This window comes from Fringilla coelebs (genome assembly GCF_963513975.1).
Source record: "Fringilla coelebs genome assembly, chromosome: 29".
In the NCBI taxonomy this organism is placed as follows: domain Eukaryota; kingdom Metazoa; phylum Chordata; class Aves; order Passeriformes; family Fringillidae; genus Fringilla; species Fringilla coelebs.
Window position 1 is genome coordinate 395874 of NC_140055.1, and position 18650 is coordinate 414523.

Genomic DNA, 18650 nt, shown 5'->3' on the forward strand with positions numbered 1-18650 from the left:
GAGTTCAGGTTCAAACTCCACAGGAAGTTTGGTGAGGTCAGGAAATCATTTGGGAATGAGGGAAATGGGATTGGGAATGGGGGAAAAGTGGGACTGGGAGTGAGGGAAATGGGATTGGGAATGGGGGAAAAGTGGAGGATTTCCTGAGGATTTTGAATTTGGGCCTGGAGCATTTGGGAATGGGGGCTGGCAAAGCCTTTCCTGAGGATAGGAAGAGCATTTCCCAGGGATTTTGGGAAGAGCCTTTTCTGAGGAATTTGGGAACAGCCTTTCCCAAGGAATTTGGGAAACAGCCGTTCCTGGGGATTTTGGGAAGAGCCTCTCACGAGGGTTTTGGGAAGAGCCTTTCCTGAGGGATTTTGGGAAGAGCCTTCCCGAGGATTTTGGGAAGAGTCTTTCCTGAGGGATTTTGGGCTCCTGGGCAGGTGCTGCACATGGTGCGGAACGCCAAGCTGGTGGGGCAGTCGATCATCGCGTACCTGCAGCGCAAGGGGTACCCCGAGGTGGCTCTGCACTTCGTCAAGGACGAGAAAACGCGCTTCAGCCTGGCCCTGGAGTGCGGCAACATCGAGGTGACGGCAGCTCTGCGCCTTTTTGGGGCTTTTTGGGGATGTTTTGGGGTGTTTTGGGGAAAACGCGCTTCAGCCTGGCCCTGGAGTGCGGGGACATCGAGGTGATGCAGGCATGGTGCTGCCTCGGGAGATTCCAGGGGATTTTGGGACATTCTGGGATGTTTTCAGCTGTTTTTGGACGTTCTGGGAAGTTTGGGTTTGGATGTTTTGGGATGTTCCCTGGCACAGATTGTCCTGGAAGCAGCCAAGGCCTTGGACAACAAAGGCTGCTGGGGGAGGTGGCTCTGCCGCCATCCCTGCTCCTAATCCCAGAATTCCAGAATCCCCGTTCCTCACTCCCAATCCCTCTAACCCTGGAATTCCCTGGGAACAGATCACCCTGGAGGCAGCCAAGGCTCTGGACGACAGGGGCTGCCAGGGGAGGAGGCTCTGCTGCAATCCCTGCTCCCATTCCTCAGTTCTAACCCCATTCTGATCCCTCAATCCCCATTCCCGATCCCTCTGACACCATTCCCGGTCCCTCTGACCCCATTCCCGGTCCCTCTGACCCCGGAATTCCCTGGGAACAGATCGCCCTGGAGGCAGCCAAGGCTCTGGATGACAGGGGCTGCTGGGGGACGAGGCTCTGCTGCAATCCCTGCTCCCATTCCTCAGTTCTAACCCCATCCCCGATCCCTCTGACCCCATTCCCGATCCCTCTGACCCCATCCCCGATCCCTCTGACCCCATTCCCGGTCCCTCTGACCCCGGAATTCCCTGGGAACAGATCGCCCTGGAGGCAGCCAAGGCTCTGGATGACAGGGGCTGCCAGGGGAGGAGGCTCTGCTGCAATCCCTGCTCCCATTCCTCAGTTCTGACCCCATCCCCGATCCCTCTGACCCCATCCCCGGTCCCTCTGACCCCGGAATTCCCTGGGAACAGATCGCCCTGGAGGCAGCCAAGGCTCTGGACGACAAGGGCTGCTGGGAGAAGCTGGGCGAGGTGGCTCTGCTGCAGGGCAACCACCAGGTGGTGGAGATGTGCTACCAGCGCACCAAGAACTTCGACCGCCTCTCCTTCCTCTACCTCATCACCGGCAACCTCGAGAAGCTGCGCAAGATGATGAAGATCGGTGAGTGCCGGCATTCCCGGCGGGAACGGCGGCCGATTCCCGGTTTTCCTGGGGCTGGGAACGGCGGCCGATTCCCGGTTTTCCTGGGGCTGGGAATGGCGGCCGATTCCCGGTTTCCCTGGGGCTGGGAACGGCGGCTGATTCCCGGTTTTGCTGGGACCAGGAATGGTGGCTGATTCCTGGTTTTCCTGGGGCTGGGAATGGCACCTGATTCCCGGTTCCCCAAGGCCGGGAATGGCGCCTGATTCCCAGTTTCCCTGGGGCCTGGAATGGTAGCTGATTCCCAGTTTTCCTGGGTCTGGGAATGACGGCTGATTCCCAGTTTTCCTGGGGCCAGGAATGGCGGCTGATTCCCGATTTTCCCAGGGCGGGGAATGGCGGCTGATTCCCGGTTTCCCTGGGTCTGTGAATGGCGGCTGATTCCCGTTTTCCCTGGGGCCAGGAACGGCGCCTGATTCCCGGTTTTCCTGGGGCTGGGAATGGCGCCTGATTCCCGGTTTTCCTGGGGCCAGGAATGGTGGCTGATTCCCAGTTTTCCTGGGGCTGGGAATGGCACCTGATTCCCGGTTCCCCAAGGCCGGGAATGGCGCCTGATTCCCGGTTTCCTTGGGTCTGTGAACGGTGGCCGCTTCCCAGTTTTCCTGGGGCTGATTCCCGGTTTCCCCGAGGTCGGGAACGGCAGCTGATTCCCGGTTTTCCTGGGGCCGGGAACAGTGACTGATTCCCGGTTTTCCTGGGGCTGGGAACGGTGGCTGATTCGCGGTTTTCCTGGCCCGGGAACGGCGGCTGATTCCCGGTTTTCCCGGTTTTCCAGCGGAGATCCGGAAGGACATGAGCGGGCACTACCAGAACGCGCTGTACCTGGGGGACGTGGCCGAGAGGGTGCGGATCCTGCGGAACTGCGGCCAGAGTGAGTCATTCCCAAAGGGAATTCCGGGAATTCCGGGCACGGGGAGTCCTTCCCAATGGGAATTCTGCCCTGGGAGCTCAGGAAAGGCTCTTGGATCCCCAAGCACTTCCATTATTCCAGGGGTTATTCCCATTATCCCCATGGTCATTCCCAGTGTTTCCCGTTATTCCAATGGCTATTCCCTGTGTTTTTCCATTATTCCAATAGTTATTCCCAGTATTTCCCGTTATTCCTGTGGCCATTCCCATTATTCCAATGGCTATTCCCAGTGTTTCCCGTTATTCCTGTGGCCATTCCCATTATTCCAGTGGCTATTCCCAGTGTTCCCCATTACTCTCATGGCCATTCCCTTATTCCCGTGGCCATTCCCAGTGTTTCCCGTTATTCCCATGGCCATTCCCAGTGTTTCCCGTTATTCCCGTGGCCATTCCCGGTGTTTCCCATTATTCCCGTGGCCATTCCCAGTGTTTCCCGTTATTCCCATGGCCATTCCCAGTGTTTCCTGTTATTCCTGTGGCCATTCCCAGTGTTTCCCGTTATTCCCGTGGCCAATCCCGTTTTTCCAGAATCCCTGGCGTTCCTGACGGCCGCCACGCACGGGCTGGACGAGGAGGCCGAGAGCCTGCGGGAATCCTTCGATCCCGAGAAGGAAACGGTGGGAACGCCAGGAAAACTCTGGGAATCTGGGAGGGAGGGAGGATGGGGATGGGAGAAATCCTGGGAAACTCCTGGAATTCAAGAAGGGAACAGTGGGATCCAGAGGGGAGAACTTCTGGAAAACTCCAGGAATTTGGGGAGGGAAAAGTGAGATCCAGAGGGGATGGGGCTCCTGGAAAGCTCCAGGAATTTGGGGAGGGAATAGTGAGATCCGGAGGGGATGGGGCTCCTGGGAAACTCCAGGAATTTGGGGAGGGAATAGTGAGATCCAGAGGGGATGGGGCTCCTGGAAAACTCCAGGAATTTGGGGAGGGAATAGTGAGATCTGGAGGGGATGGAGCTCCTGGAAAACTCCAGGAATTTGGGGAGGGAAAAGTGAGATCCAGAGGGGATGAGGCTCCTGGAAAACTCCAGGAATTTGGGGAGGGAATAGTGAGATCCGGAGGGGATGGAGCTCCTGGAAAACTCCAGGAATTTGGGGAGGGAAAAGTGAGATCCAGAGGGGATGGGGCTCCTGGAAAGCTCCAGGAATTTGGGGAGGAGGTGGCGATGGAAAGGCAGCTCCTTGCCGGGGTTTTCCCGACGTTTTCCCGGCGTGTCCCAGATCCCGGCCGTGGATCCCGAGGCGCGGCTGCTGCAGCCGCCGGCCCCGGTGCTGCCCCTGGACACCAACTGGCCCCTGCTGACCGTGTCCAAGGGCTTCTTCGAGGGCTCCATCGCCGGCAAAGGTCGGCATTCCCGGGATTCGGGATGCTGGGAGGGTCCTGAGGTCCAGACAGACCCAGGGAATGTTCTGGGGATGGGGGAAAAGGGGCTGGAAAACTGGGGAAGGGTGTGGGGTGTGAGGCCAAGGGGTGGGAGGGGGTGGGAATGGGATCAGGATTGGGATTGACCCCTGGGAGTGGGATCAGGACTGGGATTGACCCCTGGGAGTGGGATCAGGACAGGGTTTGTCCCCTGGGAGTGGGATCAGGATAGGGATTGACCCCGGGAATGGGATCAGGATTGGGATTGACCCCTGAGAATGGGATCACGACTGGGATTGACCCCTGGGAGTGGGATCAGGATGGGATTGACCCCGGGAATGGGATCAGGATTGGGATTGACCCCTGGGAATGGGATCAGGATGGGGATTGACCCCTGGGAGTGGGATCAGGATTGGGATTGGAATTCCTGGAATTCAGAGGGGGTGTCCAGCTGGGGATGAGCCTCGTAATCCTGGAGCTCTCCCCCACCCTCATAAATCCCGAAATTCCGCAAAATCCCACCCCGAGATGCGACAGCACAGCGTCAGGGTGGGGTTTTCCCCTCGTGGAATTATTTTCCAAGGGTCTTTCCCTGTTTTTTTTAGGGAAAGGGGGAGCCCTGGCTGCTGACATCGACATAGACACCGTGGGCACCGAGGGCTGGGGCGAGGACGCTGAGCTGCAGCTGGATGAAGGTGGGGAAATGCTGGAATTTTCTTTGGGAAAGCTCCATCCCCCCAGGGGATCCCGCTGACATTCCCTGCTCCCTGCAGACGGATTCGTGGATGCCGGGGAAGGATTCGGAGAGGAAGGAACGGGAAAAGGGCAGGAGGAAGGAGGAGGATGGGAGGTGGAAGAAGATTTGGATCTTCCCCCCGAGCTGGTAGGAGAATCCTGGGGCGTCCCCAGCGCTGATCCCTTGGGAATTCGGGAAGCAGGGAATGTTCTGTGGGATCATCCAGCTCGGATTTCAGCTGGAATTCCGGGGTTTTCCCTCAGGACGTCCCCGCCGGCCCTGCAGGAACGGCTGAGGACGGATTCTTCGTGCCCCCCACCAAAGGCACCAGCCCTGCCCAGGTAAAATCCTGGATTTCCTTGGAAAACCAGGAATTCCCTCCTTTTCCCCTTCTGTTTTTGGTTTCTTTCTGGGATTTGTGAGCCCGTTGTGGGCACTCTGCCCATCCCAATCCCACCTGGCTTCCCTTCCCTCTTTCCCAGGTGTGGTGCAACAATTCCCAGCTCCCCGTGGATCACATCCTGGCAGGATCCTTCGAGACAGCCATGAGGGTGAGTTTCCCATGGAATTTTTAATGGGAAAAACGCTTCCTTTCCCCCTTCCTTTGCCTGCTCCACCCTGATTCCTCATTTTTCATCCACCTGGGAACATTCCATCCCCGTTCCCCTGCGGACCCAGAGCGAGGCCTCGGCGCTGCCTTGATCCCGGTTTTCCCCACCCGATCCATGATTTTTTTTTTGGTTTTTGGGGTTTTTTTCCTCCTCAGCTGCTCCACGACCAGGTGGGAGTGACCAACTTCGGGCCCTACAAGCAGCTCTTCCTGCAGACCTTCTCCCGGGGCAGGACGACATTCCAGGCGCTTCCCAGCCTCCCCGCCATGTACGGATTCCCGCACCGCAACTGGTGAGCACCGGGACGCCCCTTTCCCACATTCCTGGGGTGAAATCCTGGATTTACGAGTCTGAGCCGAACACCCAGAATTCCAGGAACTCCTTGGGCAGCTCCAGGGACGGGGAGGAGCCGGAATTCCCGGTTTGTGGGGAGAGCTGGGAATTGTGTGGGGGATGAGAGGGGTTTGGGGCTGAGCTCGGGGCAAATTCCAGGGAATGGCCAGGGCTGGATCCTCAGGGAATGAGGGCCTGGGAAGTGTCCGGGGAATGGGGCTGGAAAAGGGAATTCAGGATCCTGAGGGAGCTGAGGGGGCTCAGCCTGGAGAAAAGGGGGATCCAGGGGGAATTCGGGATCCCAGGGAACGGGGACAGGACAAGAGGGAACTCCTCGAGTTGCACCAGGGCAGGTTTAGGTGCGATATTTGGGGGAATTTTTCCATGGAAAAGCATTGGAAAATTCCATTTCCGTGGAAAAGCACCGGGACAGGTTTAGGCTGGATATTTGCGGGAAGTTTTCCATGGAAAAGCATCGGAAAATTCCATTTTCCACGGAATTTTTCTGTGGAAAAGCACAAGGAGAGTTTAAGCTGGATATTTGGGGGAATGTTTCCATGGAAAAGCATCGGAAAATTCCACTTTCCACAGAATTTTTCCATGGAAAAGCATTGGAAAATTCCATTTTCCACGGAATTTTTCCATGGAAGACCATTGGAAAATTCCATTTTCCATGGAAAAGCATTGGAAAATTCCATTTTCCACGGAATTTTTCCATGGAAAAACATCGGAAAATTCCACTTTCCACGGAATTTTTCCATGGAAAAGCATTAGAAAACTCCATTTTCCATGGAAAAGCATTGGAAAATTCCATTTTCCACGGAATTTTTCCATGGAAGAGCATTGGAAAATTCCATTTTCCATGGAATTTTTCCATGGAAAAGCATTGGAAAATTCCATTTTCCATGGAAAAGCATTGGAAAATTCCATTTTCCATGGAAAAGCATTGGAAAACTCCATTTTCCACTGAATTTTTCCATGGAAAAGCATCGGAAAACTCCATTTTCCGCTGAATTTTTCCACGGAAAAGCACCAGGACAGGTTTAGGCTGGGTATTTGGGGTAATTTTTCCATGGAGAAGCATCGGGAACCATCAGAAGGGCCTCAGGGCAGTGCACCCCCATCCCTGGAGGAATTCCTGGGCCGCTCCGGGAATTCCATCCCGCCCTCACCCCTGAACCCGGGACCTTTCCGGGCGCCAGGAAGGAGGCCGGGCTGAAGAACGCGCTGCCGGCCGTGGGGCTGAAGCTGAACGACCTGATCCAGCGGCTGCAGCTCTGCTACCAGCTGACCACGGCCGGCAAGTTCGAGGAGGCCGTGGAGAAATTCCGGCTGATCCTGCTCAGCGTGCCCCTGCTGGTGGTGGACAACAAGCAGGAGATCGCCGAGGTGAGGGCGGGCGGCGGCCCGGCGGGATCGGGGAGGGGAAAAATGGGGGGATCCTGAGGGGGAAATGGGGGGATTTGTGAGGGGGAAAATGGGGGGATTGGGGAGGGGGAAAATGGGGGGATTGGGGAGGGGGAAAATGGGGGGATTGTGAGGGGAAATGGGGGATTGGGGAGGGGGAAATGGGGGGGATTGGGGAGGGGGAAAATGGGGGGATTGGGGAGGGGGAAAATGGGGGGATTGGGGAGGGGGAAATGGGGGATTTGTGAGGGGGAAAATGGGGGGATTGGGGAGGGGAAAAATGGGGGGATCCTGAGGGGGAAATGTGGGGATCCTGCCCTGAAAAACATGGAATTCATGAGCAGGAAAATGTGGGATTTGTGAGGTGGAAATGGGGGATTCCTGAGGGGGAAATGGGGGGATCCTGCCCTTAAAAACATGGAATTCCTGAGGGGGGAAATGTGGAAATTCCTGAGGGGGAAAATGTGGGGATCCTGGTCTGAAAAACATGGAATTCCTGAGGGGGAAAATGTGGGATTCATGGGGGGGAAAATGTGGGATTCATGGGGGGGAAAAGGTGGGAATTCCTGAAGGGGGAAATGTGGGGATCCTGCCCTGTAAAGCGTGGAATTCCTGAGCAGGGAAATGTGGGGATCCTGCCCTGAAAAACATGGAATTCCTGAGGGGGAAATGTGGGATTCATGAAGGAGGAAAAGGTGGGAATTCCTGAGGGGAAAAAGTGGGAATTCCTGAGGGGGAAAAAGGTGGGAATTTCTGAGGGGAAATGTGGCAGTCCTGCCTTGGAAAACACAAAATTCCTTAGGGAGGAAACGTGGGATTCCTGAGGGAAAAAAGGTGGGAATTCCTGAGGGGAAAAGGTGGGAATTCCTGAGGGGAGGAATATGGGATTCCTGAGGGGGAAACTGTGGGATTCCTGAGGGGGAACAGGTGGGATTCCTGATCCTGGATGTCCCAGGGAAGGGTTTGATCCCGGTTTTGTCCCAAAGGCGCAGCAGCTGGTTGCCATTTGCCGGGAATACATCGTGGGGTTGTCCATGGAGATCGAGAGGAAGAAGCTGCCCAAGGAGACGCTGGAGCAGCAGAAGAGGATCTGTGAGGTGAGGGAGGCCCGGGGCGAAAAACACGGAATTCCGGAGGGGAAACGAGGGGATTCCTGAAAAACATGGAATTCCTGAGCGGGGAAGTGCAGGATTCCCGAGGGGGGAAATGTGGGAATTCCCGAGGGAGAAATGTGGGAATTCCCGATGGGGAAATGAAGGAAATCTGGAGGGAGAAATGAGGGAGATCCTGAGGGAGAAATGTGAGAATTTCTGAGGGGGAAAACATGGAATTCCTGAGGAAGGAAATGAGGGAATTACTGAGGAGAAAGCAAAGAATTCATGAGGGGGAAGTGCAGGATTTCTGAGGGGGGAAATGAGGGAATTACTGAGGGGAAATGTAGGAATTCCCGAGGGGGAAATGTGGGAATTCCCGAGGGGGAAATGTGGGAATTCCCGAGGGGGAAATGAAGGAAATCCAGAGGGAGAAATGAGGGAATTCCTGAGGGAGAAATGTGAGAATTTCTGAGGGGGAAAACACGGAATTCCTGAGGAAGGAAAGGTAGGAATTCCTGAGGGAGGAAATGAGGGAATTACTGAGGGGAAAGCAAAGAATTCCTGAGGGGGAAATGTGGGAATTCCTGAGGGGGAAGTGCAGGATTTCTGAGGGGGGAAATGAGGGAATTACTGAGGGGAAAACACAGAATTCATGAGGGGGAAATGTGGGAATTCGCGAGGGGGAAATGCAGGAAATCCAGAGGGAGAAATGAGGGAATTCCTGAGGTGGAAATGTGAGAATTTCTGAGGGGGAAAACACAGAATTCCTGAGGGGGAAATGTGGGAATTTCTGAGGGGGAAAACACAGAATTCATGAGGGGAAAATGTGGGAATTTTTGAGGGGGAAAACACAGAATTCATGAGGGGAAAATGTGGGAATTTCTGAGGGGGAAACCACAGAATTCCTGAGGGAAAAATGTGGGAATTTCTGAGGGAAAAATGTGGGAATTTCTGAGGGGAAAAACACGGAATTCCTGAGGAGGAAATGTGAGATTCCCGAGGTGGTAAAAACCTCACTGGAAATTTGGAATTCTGCCTTCAGCACAAACACAACGGGGAAAGGAGGGATTCCTTGCCATAATTCCGTTATTTCCAAGGATTTTAACCCTTGCTTTCCCTGGCAGATGGCCGCCTACTTCACGCACTCCAACCTGCAGCCCGTGCACATGATCCTGGTGCTCCGCACCGCCCTCAACCTCTTCTTCAAGCTCAAGAACTTCAAAAGCGCCGCCACCTTCGCCCGGCGCCTGCTCGAGCTCGGCCCCAAGCCCGAGGTGGCCCAGCAGGTGAGACCCCAAAGGGGCCTGTCCCCAAACCCCACACTGTGACCCTTCTTTGGGGTTTTCCTGTCCCCAAACCCCCGCTGTGACCCTTTTTGGGGTGTCCCTGTCCCCAAACCCCTGCCATGACACTTTTGGAGTGTCTGGACTCCATTTTGGGGTATCCCCATCCCCAAACCCCTGCTGTGACTCTTTTTGGGGTGTCCCTGTCCCCAAGCCCCCGCCATGACACTTTTGGAGAGTCTGGACTCCATTTTTGGAGTACTTGGACTCCATTTTGGGGTTTCCCTGTCCCCAAACCCCCACTGTGACCCTTTTTGGGGTGTCCCTGTCCCCAAACCCCCGCCATGACACTTTTGGAGTGTCTGGACTCCAATTTGGGGTGTCCCTGTCCCCAAACCCCTGCTGTGACTCTTTTTGGGGTGTCCCTGTCCCCAAGCCCCCGCCATGACACTTTTGGAGAGTCTGGACTCCATTTTTGGAGTACTTGGACTCCATTTTGGGGTTTCCCTGTCCCCAAACCCCCGCTGCAAGCCATTTTGGGGTGTCCCTGTCCCCAAACCCCCACTGTGACCCCTTTTGGGGTGTCCCTGTCCCCAAACCCCTGCTGTGAGCCATTTTGGAGTGTCTGGACTCCATTTTTGGAGTGCTTGGACTCCATTTTGGGGTGTCCCTGTCCCCAAACCACCGCTGTGACCCCTTTTTGGGGTGTCCCTGTCCCCATACCCCTGCTGTGACCCTTCTTTGGGGTTTTCCTGTCCCCAAACCCCCGCTGTGACCCTTTTTGGGATGTCCCTGTCCCCAAACCCCCACTGTGACCCCTTTTGGGGTGTCCCCGTCCCCAAACCCCTGCTGTGACCCTTTTTGGGGTGCCCCTGTCCCCAAACCCCCGCTGTGACCCCTTTTTGGGGTGTCCCTGTCCCCAAACCCCCGCTGTGACCCATTTTGGGGTGTCCCTGTCCCCAAACCCCCGCTGTGACCCTTTTTGAGGTGTCCCTGTCCCCAAACCCCCACTGTGACCCTTCTTTGGGGTTTTCCTGTCCCCAAACCCCTGCTGTGACCCTTTTTGGGGTGTCCCTGTCCCCAAACCCCCGCCATGACACTTTTGGAGTGTCTGGACTCCATTTTGGGGTGTCCCTGTCCCCAAACCCCCGCTGTGACCCATTTTGGGGTGTCCCTGTCCCCAAACCCCTGCTGTGACCCTTTTTGGAGAGTCTGGACTCCATTTTTGGAGTGCTTGGACTCCATTTTGGGGGTTCCCCATCCCCAAACCCCCGCTGTGACCCTTTTTGAGGTGTCCCTGTCCCCAAACCCCCACTGTGACCCTTCTTTGGGGTTTTCCTGTCCCCAAACCCCTGCTGTGACCCTTTTTGGGGTGTCCCTGTCCCCAAACCCCTGCTGTGACCCTTTTTGGGGTGTCCCTGTCCCCAAGCCCCCGCCATGACACTTTTGGAGAGTCTGGACTCCATGGAGTCTGGACTCCATTTTTTGAGTGCTTGGACTCCATTTTGGGGTGTCCCCATCCCCAAACCCCCGCTGTGACCCCTTTTGAGGTGTCCCTGTCCCCAAACCCCCCTGTGACCCTTTCTTGGGGTGTCCCCAAACCCCCCTGTGACCCCTTTTGGGGTGTCCCTGTCCCCAAACCCCCGCTGTGACCCATTTTGGGGTTTTCCTGTCCCCAAACCCCCTCCATGACACTTTTGGAGTACTTGGACTCCATTTTGGGGTTTTCCTGTTCCCCAAACCCCTGCTGTGACCCCTTTTGGGGTTTTCCTGTCCCCAAACCCCTGCTGTGACCCTTTTTGGGGTGTCCCTGTCCCCAAACCCCCACTGTGACCCCTTTTGGGGTGTCCCCATCCCCAAACCCCCGCTGTGACCCCTTTTTGGGGTGTCCCTGTCCCCAAACCCCCACTGTGACCCCTTTTGGGGTGTCCCCATCCCCAAACCCCCGCTGTGACCCTTTCTTGGGGTGTCCCCAAACCCCGCTGTGACCCCTTTTGGCGCGTCCCCTTTCCCCGCGCCGCCGGCGCTGCCCTTCCCAGACGCGGAAGATCCTGGCGGCGTGCGAGAAGAACCCCGTCGACAGCCACCAGCTCAACTACGACCAGCACAACCCCTTCGACATCTGCGCCGCCTCCTACCGCCCCATCTACCGCGGCAAAGCCGTGGAGAAGTGTCCCCTCAGCGGCGCCTGCTACAGCCCCGAGTTCCGGGGACAGATCTGCCGCGTCACCACGGTGAGGGGGCGCCGCGGGAATCGCGTCCCGGGAGCTGGGCTGGGAAAAGTCGGGGTTTGGAGGCGGTTTGAGGGGTCAGCGCTGTTCTTAGGGGGGACATTTTGTGGTTCCGGAGGGGGTTTGGGGTCTCTCCCACAAGGGAGGCCTGCGGGAGTTGGGCCTGGCTGGTCTGGAGGAGGCTGAGGGGGAATCTCATCCATCCGTGGAAATATCTCCAATATCCATGGAAATATCTTCAATATCCATAGAAATATCTGTGGAAATATTCCCAAAAATCTCTCCTCTGAGGGGGGATTCGAGCTCTGGAGGGGTTTTCCCACAAGGGAGGCCTGCGGGAGTTGGGCCTGGCTGGTCTGGAGCTGGCTGAGGGGGAATCTCATCCATCCATGGAAATATCTTCAATATCCATGGAAATATCGCAAATATCCATGGAAATATCGCAAATATCCATGGAAATATCTCCAAAAATCTCTCCTCTGAGGGGGCATTTGAGCTCTGGAGTGTTTCTCCCACAAGGGAGGCCTGCGGGAGTTGGGCCTGGCTGGTCTGGAGCTGGCTGAGGGGGAATCTTATCCATCTGTGGAAATATCGCAAATATCCATGGAAATATCTCCAATATCCATGGAAATATCTTAAATATCTCCAAAAATCTCTCCTCTGAGGGAGGATTCGAGCTCTGGAGGGTTTTTCCCACAAGGGAGGCCTTGGGAGTTGGGCCTGGCTGGTCTGGAGGAGGCTGAGGGGGAATCTCATCCATCTGTGGAAATATCGCAAATATCCATGGAAATATCGCAAATATCCATGGAAATATCGCAAATATCCATGGAAATATCTTAAATATTCCCAAAAATCTCTCCTCTGAGGGGGCATTCGAGCTCTGGAGTGTTTCTCCCACAAGGGAGGCCTGTGGGAGTTGGGCCTGGCTGGTCTGGAGGAGGCTGAGGGGAAATCTCATCCATCTGTGGAAATATCGCAAATATCCATGGAAATATCGCAAATATCCATGGAAATATCTTAAATATTCCCAAAATTCTCTCCTCTGAGGGGGCATTCAAGCTCTGGAGGGTCTCTCCCACAAGGGAGGCCTGTGGGAGTTGGGCCTGGTTGGTCTGGAGGAGGCTGAGGGGGAAACTTATCCATCTGTGGAAATATCTCCAATATCCATGGAAATATCTCCAATATCCATGGAAATATCTTAAATATCTCCAAAAATCTCTCCTCTGAGGGGCCATTCGAGCTCTGGAGGGTTTCTCCCACAAGGGAGGCCTGTGGGAGTTGGGCCTGGTTGGTCTGGAGGAGGCTGTGGGGGAATCTCATCTATCCGTGGAAATATCTCCAATATCCATGGAAATATCGCAAATATCCATGGAAATATCTTAAATATCCATGGAAATATCTCCAAAAATCTCTCCTCTGAGGGGGCATTTGAGCTCTGGATGGTTTCTCCCACAAGGGAGGCCTGAGGGAGTTGGGCCTGGCTGGTCTGGAGGTGGCTGAGGGGGAATCTCATCCATCCGTGGAAATATCGCAAATATCCATGGAAATTCCTCAAATATCTGTGGAAATATTCCCAAAAATCTCTCCTCTGAGGGGGCATTCAAACTCTGGAGGGTTTCTCCCACAAGGGAGGCCTGTGGGAGTTGGGCCTGGTTGGTCTGGAGGAGACTGAGGGGGAATCTCATCCATCTGTGGAAATATCTCCAATATCCATGGAAATATCGCAATTATCCCCTCAAATTTCCACACAAATCCCTCATATTCTCACCCATATCCCCCAATGGGATCTCAGGATGCTCCCAGAGCTCCCAGCACAGGCTCAGGAGTGACAGCCACAAACCAAATCCCTAAATCCTGAATTTTCACCGCTAAATCCCGAATTTTCACCCCTAAATCCTGAATTTCCACCCCTAAATCCCGAATTTTCGTCCCTAAATCCTCTCTTTGTCCCTGCAGGTGACGGAGATCGGGAAGGACGTGCTGGGGCTGCGCATCAGCCCCCTCCAGTTCCGCTAGGAATTCTCCTGGATAAGGAAATTCCCACTCCCCCATCCCAGCTTTCCCCCCGTCCCTCCCCTTGGCCATTCCCATCCTCTCTTCCCGGTTTTTCCCCACTCTGGAATGCCAGATTGGATTTTTTTTCCCACATTTAGTAGAAATTTTTTTTCCTTGTTCCCAGAGCGGTTTTCCTGTGCTTTTATCCCAGTTTTTTTCCAGAGGGGGAAGGGGGCTTTTCCCAAATCCTGGTTGTGACACAGCCACCTCTGTTCCCCTTAAAATCCTAAAAAATGGCTCAGAAAACCTGGGATTGGCTCTGTAGATCCCGAATCCAGGGAAATCCTGCTCCCTCTGGAAGTGTCTCTGTGTTTGTTGACGCCTTCTGTTGTCGTCATGGCAACCAAATGAGCTCCCCTTGTTAATAAAGTTCGTTAATCACCTGGATTCTCCTGGTTTGCAGCTCAGGACACGCACACACACACAAAAAAATGGAATTTAATCCCTTGGAGAGCTGGGAATTTTCCCGAGGATAGGATCTGCACTCCTGGGATGATTCGGAGCTGGGTGTGTTAATTAGTGGGGTGTAATTAACGCCCCAATTAACCCTGAGGGCTTGTCCTGCATTTCCGGGTGGAGTTTTGTCCTTTGGCACTCCCGGGTTTGGCCCCAGGGCTCGGAAAAGGCTCCGGGATTCCCAAATTTGGGTGGATTCCGATCCCCGAGGGGTGGGAATAACAACGGGGGAGGATGCAGGGATGGAATTCCAGGGATTGTCCTGCTGGGAATGTCCAGGGCACGGAGTGAGGGGCTGGAAGTGTCCAGGGGAGGATGCAGGGATGGAATTCCAGGGATTGTCCTGCTGGGAATGCCCAGGGCATGGAATGAGGGGCTGGAAGTGTCCAGGGAATGGGGCTGGAGCTGCTGGAAAAGGGAACGGAGGATTCTGAGGGGGCTCAGCCTGGAAAAAAGGGGAATTTGGGATCTGATCCAGGGGGAATTTGGGATCTGATCCAGGGGGAATTTGGGATCTGATCCTGGGGGGATTTGGGATCTGATCCTGGGGGGATTTGGGATCTGATCCAGGAGGGATTTGGGATCTGATCTAGGGGGGATTTGGGATCTGATCCAGGGGGAATTTGGGATCTGATCCAGAGGGGAATTTGGGATCTGATCCCAGGGAATGGGGACAGGACAAGAGGGAATGGCCTCGAGCTGTGCCAGGGCTGGAAATCTGGGATGATTTTTCCACGGAAAAAGGGTCGGGAAGCATCGGGAGGGGCTCAGGGAGGGCTGGATCCCCATCCCTGTAGGGAATTCCTGGAATTGGGAGCAGGTAAGGATCGCTTTGGGATTCTTCCTCCCCTCACAGATCCCGGAATCCCTCGGGGTCTTCAACCTTTTATTTATCCATAAAAAAGCAGGTGGGGAAAAAAGGGAATGCGAGCATTCCATCGCTTCCAGCATTCCGTGGGGAATTCCGGGGGGGTGTGGGGTGGAGCCGGAGCCTCTGGATTCAGGGCTTGGGGGATTTGAGGACCAGGGAGTCGTGGCAGGCCACGGCGATGCCCCCGATGAGGTTCAGGAACTCCTGGAAATCCAACTGCCCGTCGCTGTTCATGTCCAGCTTCTTCATCATCCTGTCCACCACGCCCGGGTCCTTCTGGTTCTGGGAAAAAACGGGAATCGGTGCCTGGGGTGAGGGGGGTGGGAGCTCGGGGAATCCTGGAATGGTTTGGGGTGGGAAATCCTCGAACAGCCACGCTCAGGGGTGTTCCTACAATCCCATCCCATCGATCCCATCCCATCGATCCGATCACAGCCCACTGATCCCATCCCAGCTGGTTGATCCCACTGTTCCCACTGATCCCATCCCAGTCCCATGGATCACACTGATCCCATGGATCCCATCCCAATCCCATGGCTCCCATGGATCCCATCCCATTCCTTTGATCCCATGGATCCCATCCCCACCCCGCTCCATGGATCCTATCCCAATCCCATTGATCCCATCCCATGGACCTCATCCCCACCCCATTCCATGGATCCCATCCCAATCCCATGGATCTCATCCCAGTCCCATGGATCCCATGGATCCTATCCCATCCCATCCCATGGATCCCATCCCAGTCCCATGGATCACATTGATCCCATGGATCCCATCCCAGTCCCGTGGCTCCCATCCCAGTCCCGTGGCTCCCATCCCATCAATCCCCTCCCACGCTGTGGATCCCGTGGATCCCCCCACTCCCGGACCTTGGTGAAGGCAGCCAGCTCGGTGTCCATGAAGGCGCGGAATTCCCGCTTGGAGAGGGTGCAGGAGTCGCCCTCGCGGCCGGCGTAGCGCTGGAACACGGCCAGCAGCGACTCGATGCAGCGCTCCGTCTCCGTGGGCTGGGCAGCAGAAATCCCGGGATTGGGGCTCAGGGGAGGGCGGGGGAGCCCCCTCTGCCCGTCCCAGCTGTGCCGGGGCCAATCCCGGATTTTTGGGGAGCAGGGAGAGGCCCCCTGTGCCCGCCCATTCCAGGAGCAATCCCGGTTTTTTGGGATGAGGGGAAGGGCTGGAGGAGCCTCCTCTGCCCATTCCAAGTGTGCCAGGGGGCAATCCCGGTTTTTTTGGGATGAGGGGAAGGGCTGGAGGAGCCTCCTGTGCCCATTCCAGGAGCGGTTCCAGGTTTTTTGGGAGCAGGGAAAGGCCCCTCTTCCCATTCCAGGAGCAATCCTAGTTTCTTGGGGATGAGGTGCTCATTCCAGGTGTGCCAAGGAGCAATCCCGAAGTTTTTGGGAGCAGGGAAGCACCTCCTATGACCATTCCAGCTTTTCCAAGAGCAATCCCGGTTTTTTCGGGATGCGGGAAGGGCTCAGCCGGACCCGTTCCGCCGCATTTTTCCCGGGATTTCGCTCCCTGGCGCAGCGGGACGGGCCCGGAGCGGGAGCGGCCCCTGGAAAATGCCCCGGGGAGGCGGCGGATCCGGCGGTGGGAAGGGCGGGGCTCGATCCGGCCCTCGGCTGCGGCGGATTTTTGGGAGATAATCCCGTTCTTTCCCCGTTTCCCCCCATTTCTCCCCACCCCACCCCGGGTTCTCCCTGTTTTTCACCCATTCCCCCCGTTTTTCTCCATTTTTTCCCTGTTTTCCCCCGGTTTTTTCTTTGTTTTCTCTGCTTTTTTTCCATTTTCCTCCCTGTTTCTGCCCTGGTTTTCCCCCCGTTTTTTCCCTGTTCCCTCCTCCCCCTCCCCTCTGTTTTTTCCCTTTTTCCCCTGTTTTCCCCCATTTTTCCGTTTCTTCCCCCTGTTGTTTCCTCCCCTTAGACAGACCACGCCCTATCCCCTCCCACTCCGATTTTGGGGCATTTTGCAGGAAAACCTCCTTTTCCCTCGCTCGGGATCCATTTCCCCCAGATTCCCGGGAATCCCTCACCATGGCTGGGACCGGCGGCGGCTCCGCTGCGCTTCGGAGTTGTCGGATCAGGAAAAGAGCTCGGGGAAAGTTCGGGAGCCCCGCCCGGGCTGAGTCAGCCCCGGACACGTTGGGCAATTCCCGTTTCCAGCGCAACCGCCCTTCTCCCGCGCCTCTGGAATGTGCCCGGCCCGGTCCGGGGCTTGGCGGGCATTCCCAAATCCTGCTCCATCCCGGTTATCTCCTTGGGATATCCCCGGAGTCGTCCTCGGGGGAGAATCCCAAAAATCTTAACGGAGGAGGTTGGGGGAAAAGGGGGGAAATTTCCTCAAAAATCTTCCGGGAGAGCCTGGAGCAGGAAAAGGAAAAATCCCAAAATGTTCAGGGGGAGGCTAGAGAAGGAAAAATGGAAAAATTCCCTAAAATCTTGTGGGGGAGCCTGGAGCACAGAGGGGTTAAAAACCAGGGATCAGGATGAGTTTTGGGATCCCGGTAATTCCTCCAGGACTCGGGAGATTTTTCCTTTTCCCTCAATTTCCTGCCCCCAAACTCCCGTTTGTCCCGAATATTGGGATTTTCCCCCCATCCGCCTTTCCCAAAGGGAATTTTCCCGGGCTGGGATCTCCCTTTGGCTTTTCCCTCCCCCTCAGAACCCCCTGGTGACATCGTGGCCGGGGGGGGTGAGGTGACATTTCCCTGTGCCAGGGCCAGTCCCGGGGATTTGGGACGTTCCGTTCCCTGAGGCTGCGGGATGGAGACGCCGCCATCTGTGCGGCCACATGGCTGTGCCTGGCATTGCCACCAAGCGCTGGCAGCTGTGTCACCGCCCCTGGCATTGTCACCGAGCTGTGTCACTGCCCCGGCACTGCCACCGAGCCCTGCCGGTGTCCCTGTTCCTGCCCCTGTCCCTGGCATTGTCACCAAGCTGTGTCACTGCCCCTGGCATTGCCACCCAGCCCTGCCAGTGTCACTGTCTCTGTCCCTGGCATTGTCACCAAGCTGTGTCCCTGTCCCTGTCAGTTGGGGACAGTGCGGGGACTGAGCCTTGGGAGAGCCCCTGGCTCTGGAGCAGGATGTGGGTATGGGAAATGGGGATTGGGTGGGATTTGGGATCAGGAGGAGTTTGGGGGCTGAACTGGGAATGTCTGATCCCAACTGGGAATGCCCGATCCCGACTTGGAGTGTCTGATCTGAACTGGGAATGTGTAATCCCAGCTGGGAATGTGTGATCCAAACTGGGAATGTGTGATCCAAACTGGGAATGCCTGATCCCAGCCGGGCCCCCCTCCCAGCCCTCCCAGCCCTGCGGAAGGTGACGCTCGGAGCCGCTGCAGGAATCAGCCGTTTATTCCCATTTTCCATGCGATAAAAAGGAAGGAAAAGGAAAAGGAGGAGAAGGAGAATCCCCCACCCACCACCAGCACCCCGTGGCTCTAAACCCCTGGGCCTGGAGCTGGAGTTCTGCTGGAATCGAGGCTAAAAAGGCGATTTTTTTTTTTCCCCAGCCTTGAGGATTTCCAGGCCCTGAAAATCAGGAATTTTTTGGAGCTTAACGGCAGAAGCCGA

General features: G+C 55.9%; 2 protein-coding genes across 2 annotated transcripts in view; one reads left to right on the plus strand and one right to left on the minus strand.

Annotated features, from left to right (window-relative positions):
- The window catches only part of COPA (COPI coat complex subunit alpha), a 33154-nt gene extending 19029 nt beyond the window's left edge, over positions 1-14125 (plus strand). The window contains exons 19-33 of the mRNA XM_084223020.1: positions 426-572; positions 1494-1683; positions 2498-2593; positions 3160-3248; positions 3855-3978; positions 4602-4691; positions 4770-4879; positions 4996-5073; positions 5215-5283; positions 5499-5635; positions 6879-7065; positions 8070-8180; positions 9302-9463; positions 11500-11694; positions 13648-14125. Coding sequence (XP_084079146.1) covers positions 426-572; positions 1494-1683; positions 2498-2593; positions 3160-3248; positions 3855-3978; positions 4602-4691; positions 4770-4879; positions 4996-5073; positions 5215-5283; positions 5499-5635; positions 6879-7065; positions 8070-8180; positions 9302-9463; positions 11500-11694; positions 13648-13707 — 1845 coding nt within the window. The 3' untranslated portion in view covers positions 13708-14125. The remainder of the gene's footprint in view (positions 1-425; positions 573-1493; positions 1684-2497; positions 2594-3159; positions 3249-3854; positions 3979-4601; positions 4692-4769; positions 4880-4995; positions 5074-5214; positions 5284-5498; positions 5636-6878; positions 7066-8069; positions 8181-9301; positions 9464-11499; positions 11695-13647) is intronic.
- Positions 14126-15079: 954 nt separating this feature from the next.
- Positions 15080-17193, minus strand: S100A11 (S100 calcium binding protein A11). Its single transcript, XM_084223304.1, has 3 exons — positions 17106-17193; positions 15943-16080; positions 15080-15355 (listed from the first exon to the last, which is right to left on the minus strand). Exons 1-3 carry the CDS (start codon positions 17106-17108, stop codon positions 15203-15205), a joined length of 294 nt encoding a protein of 97 aa, XP_084079430.1. The 5' UTR covers positions 17109-17193; the 3' UTR covers positions 15080-15202.
- Between the last annotated feature and the right edge of the window lie 1457 nt (positions 17194-18650).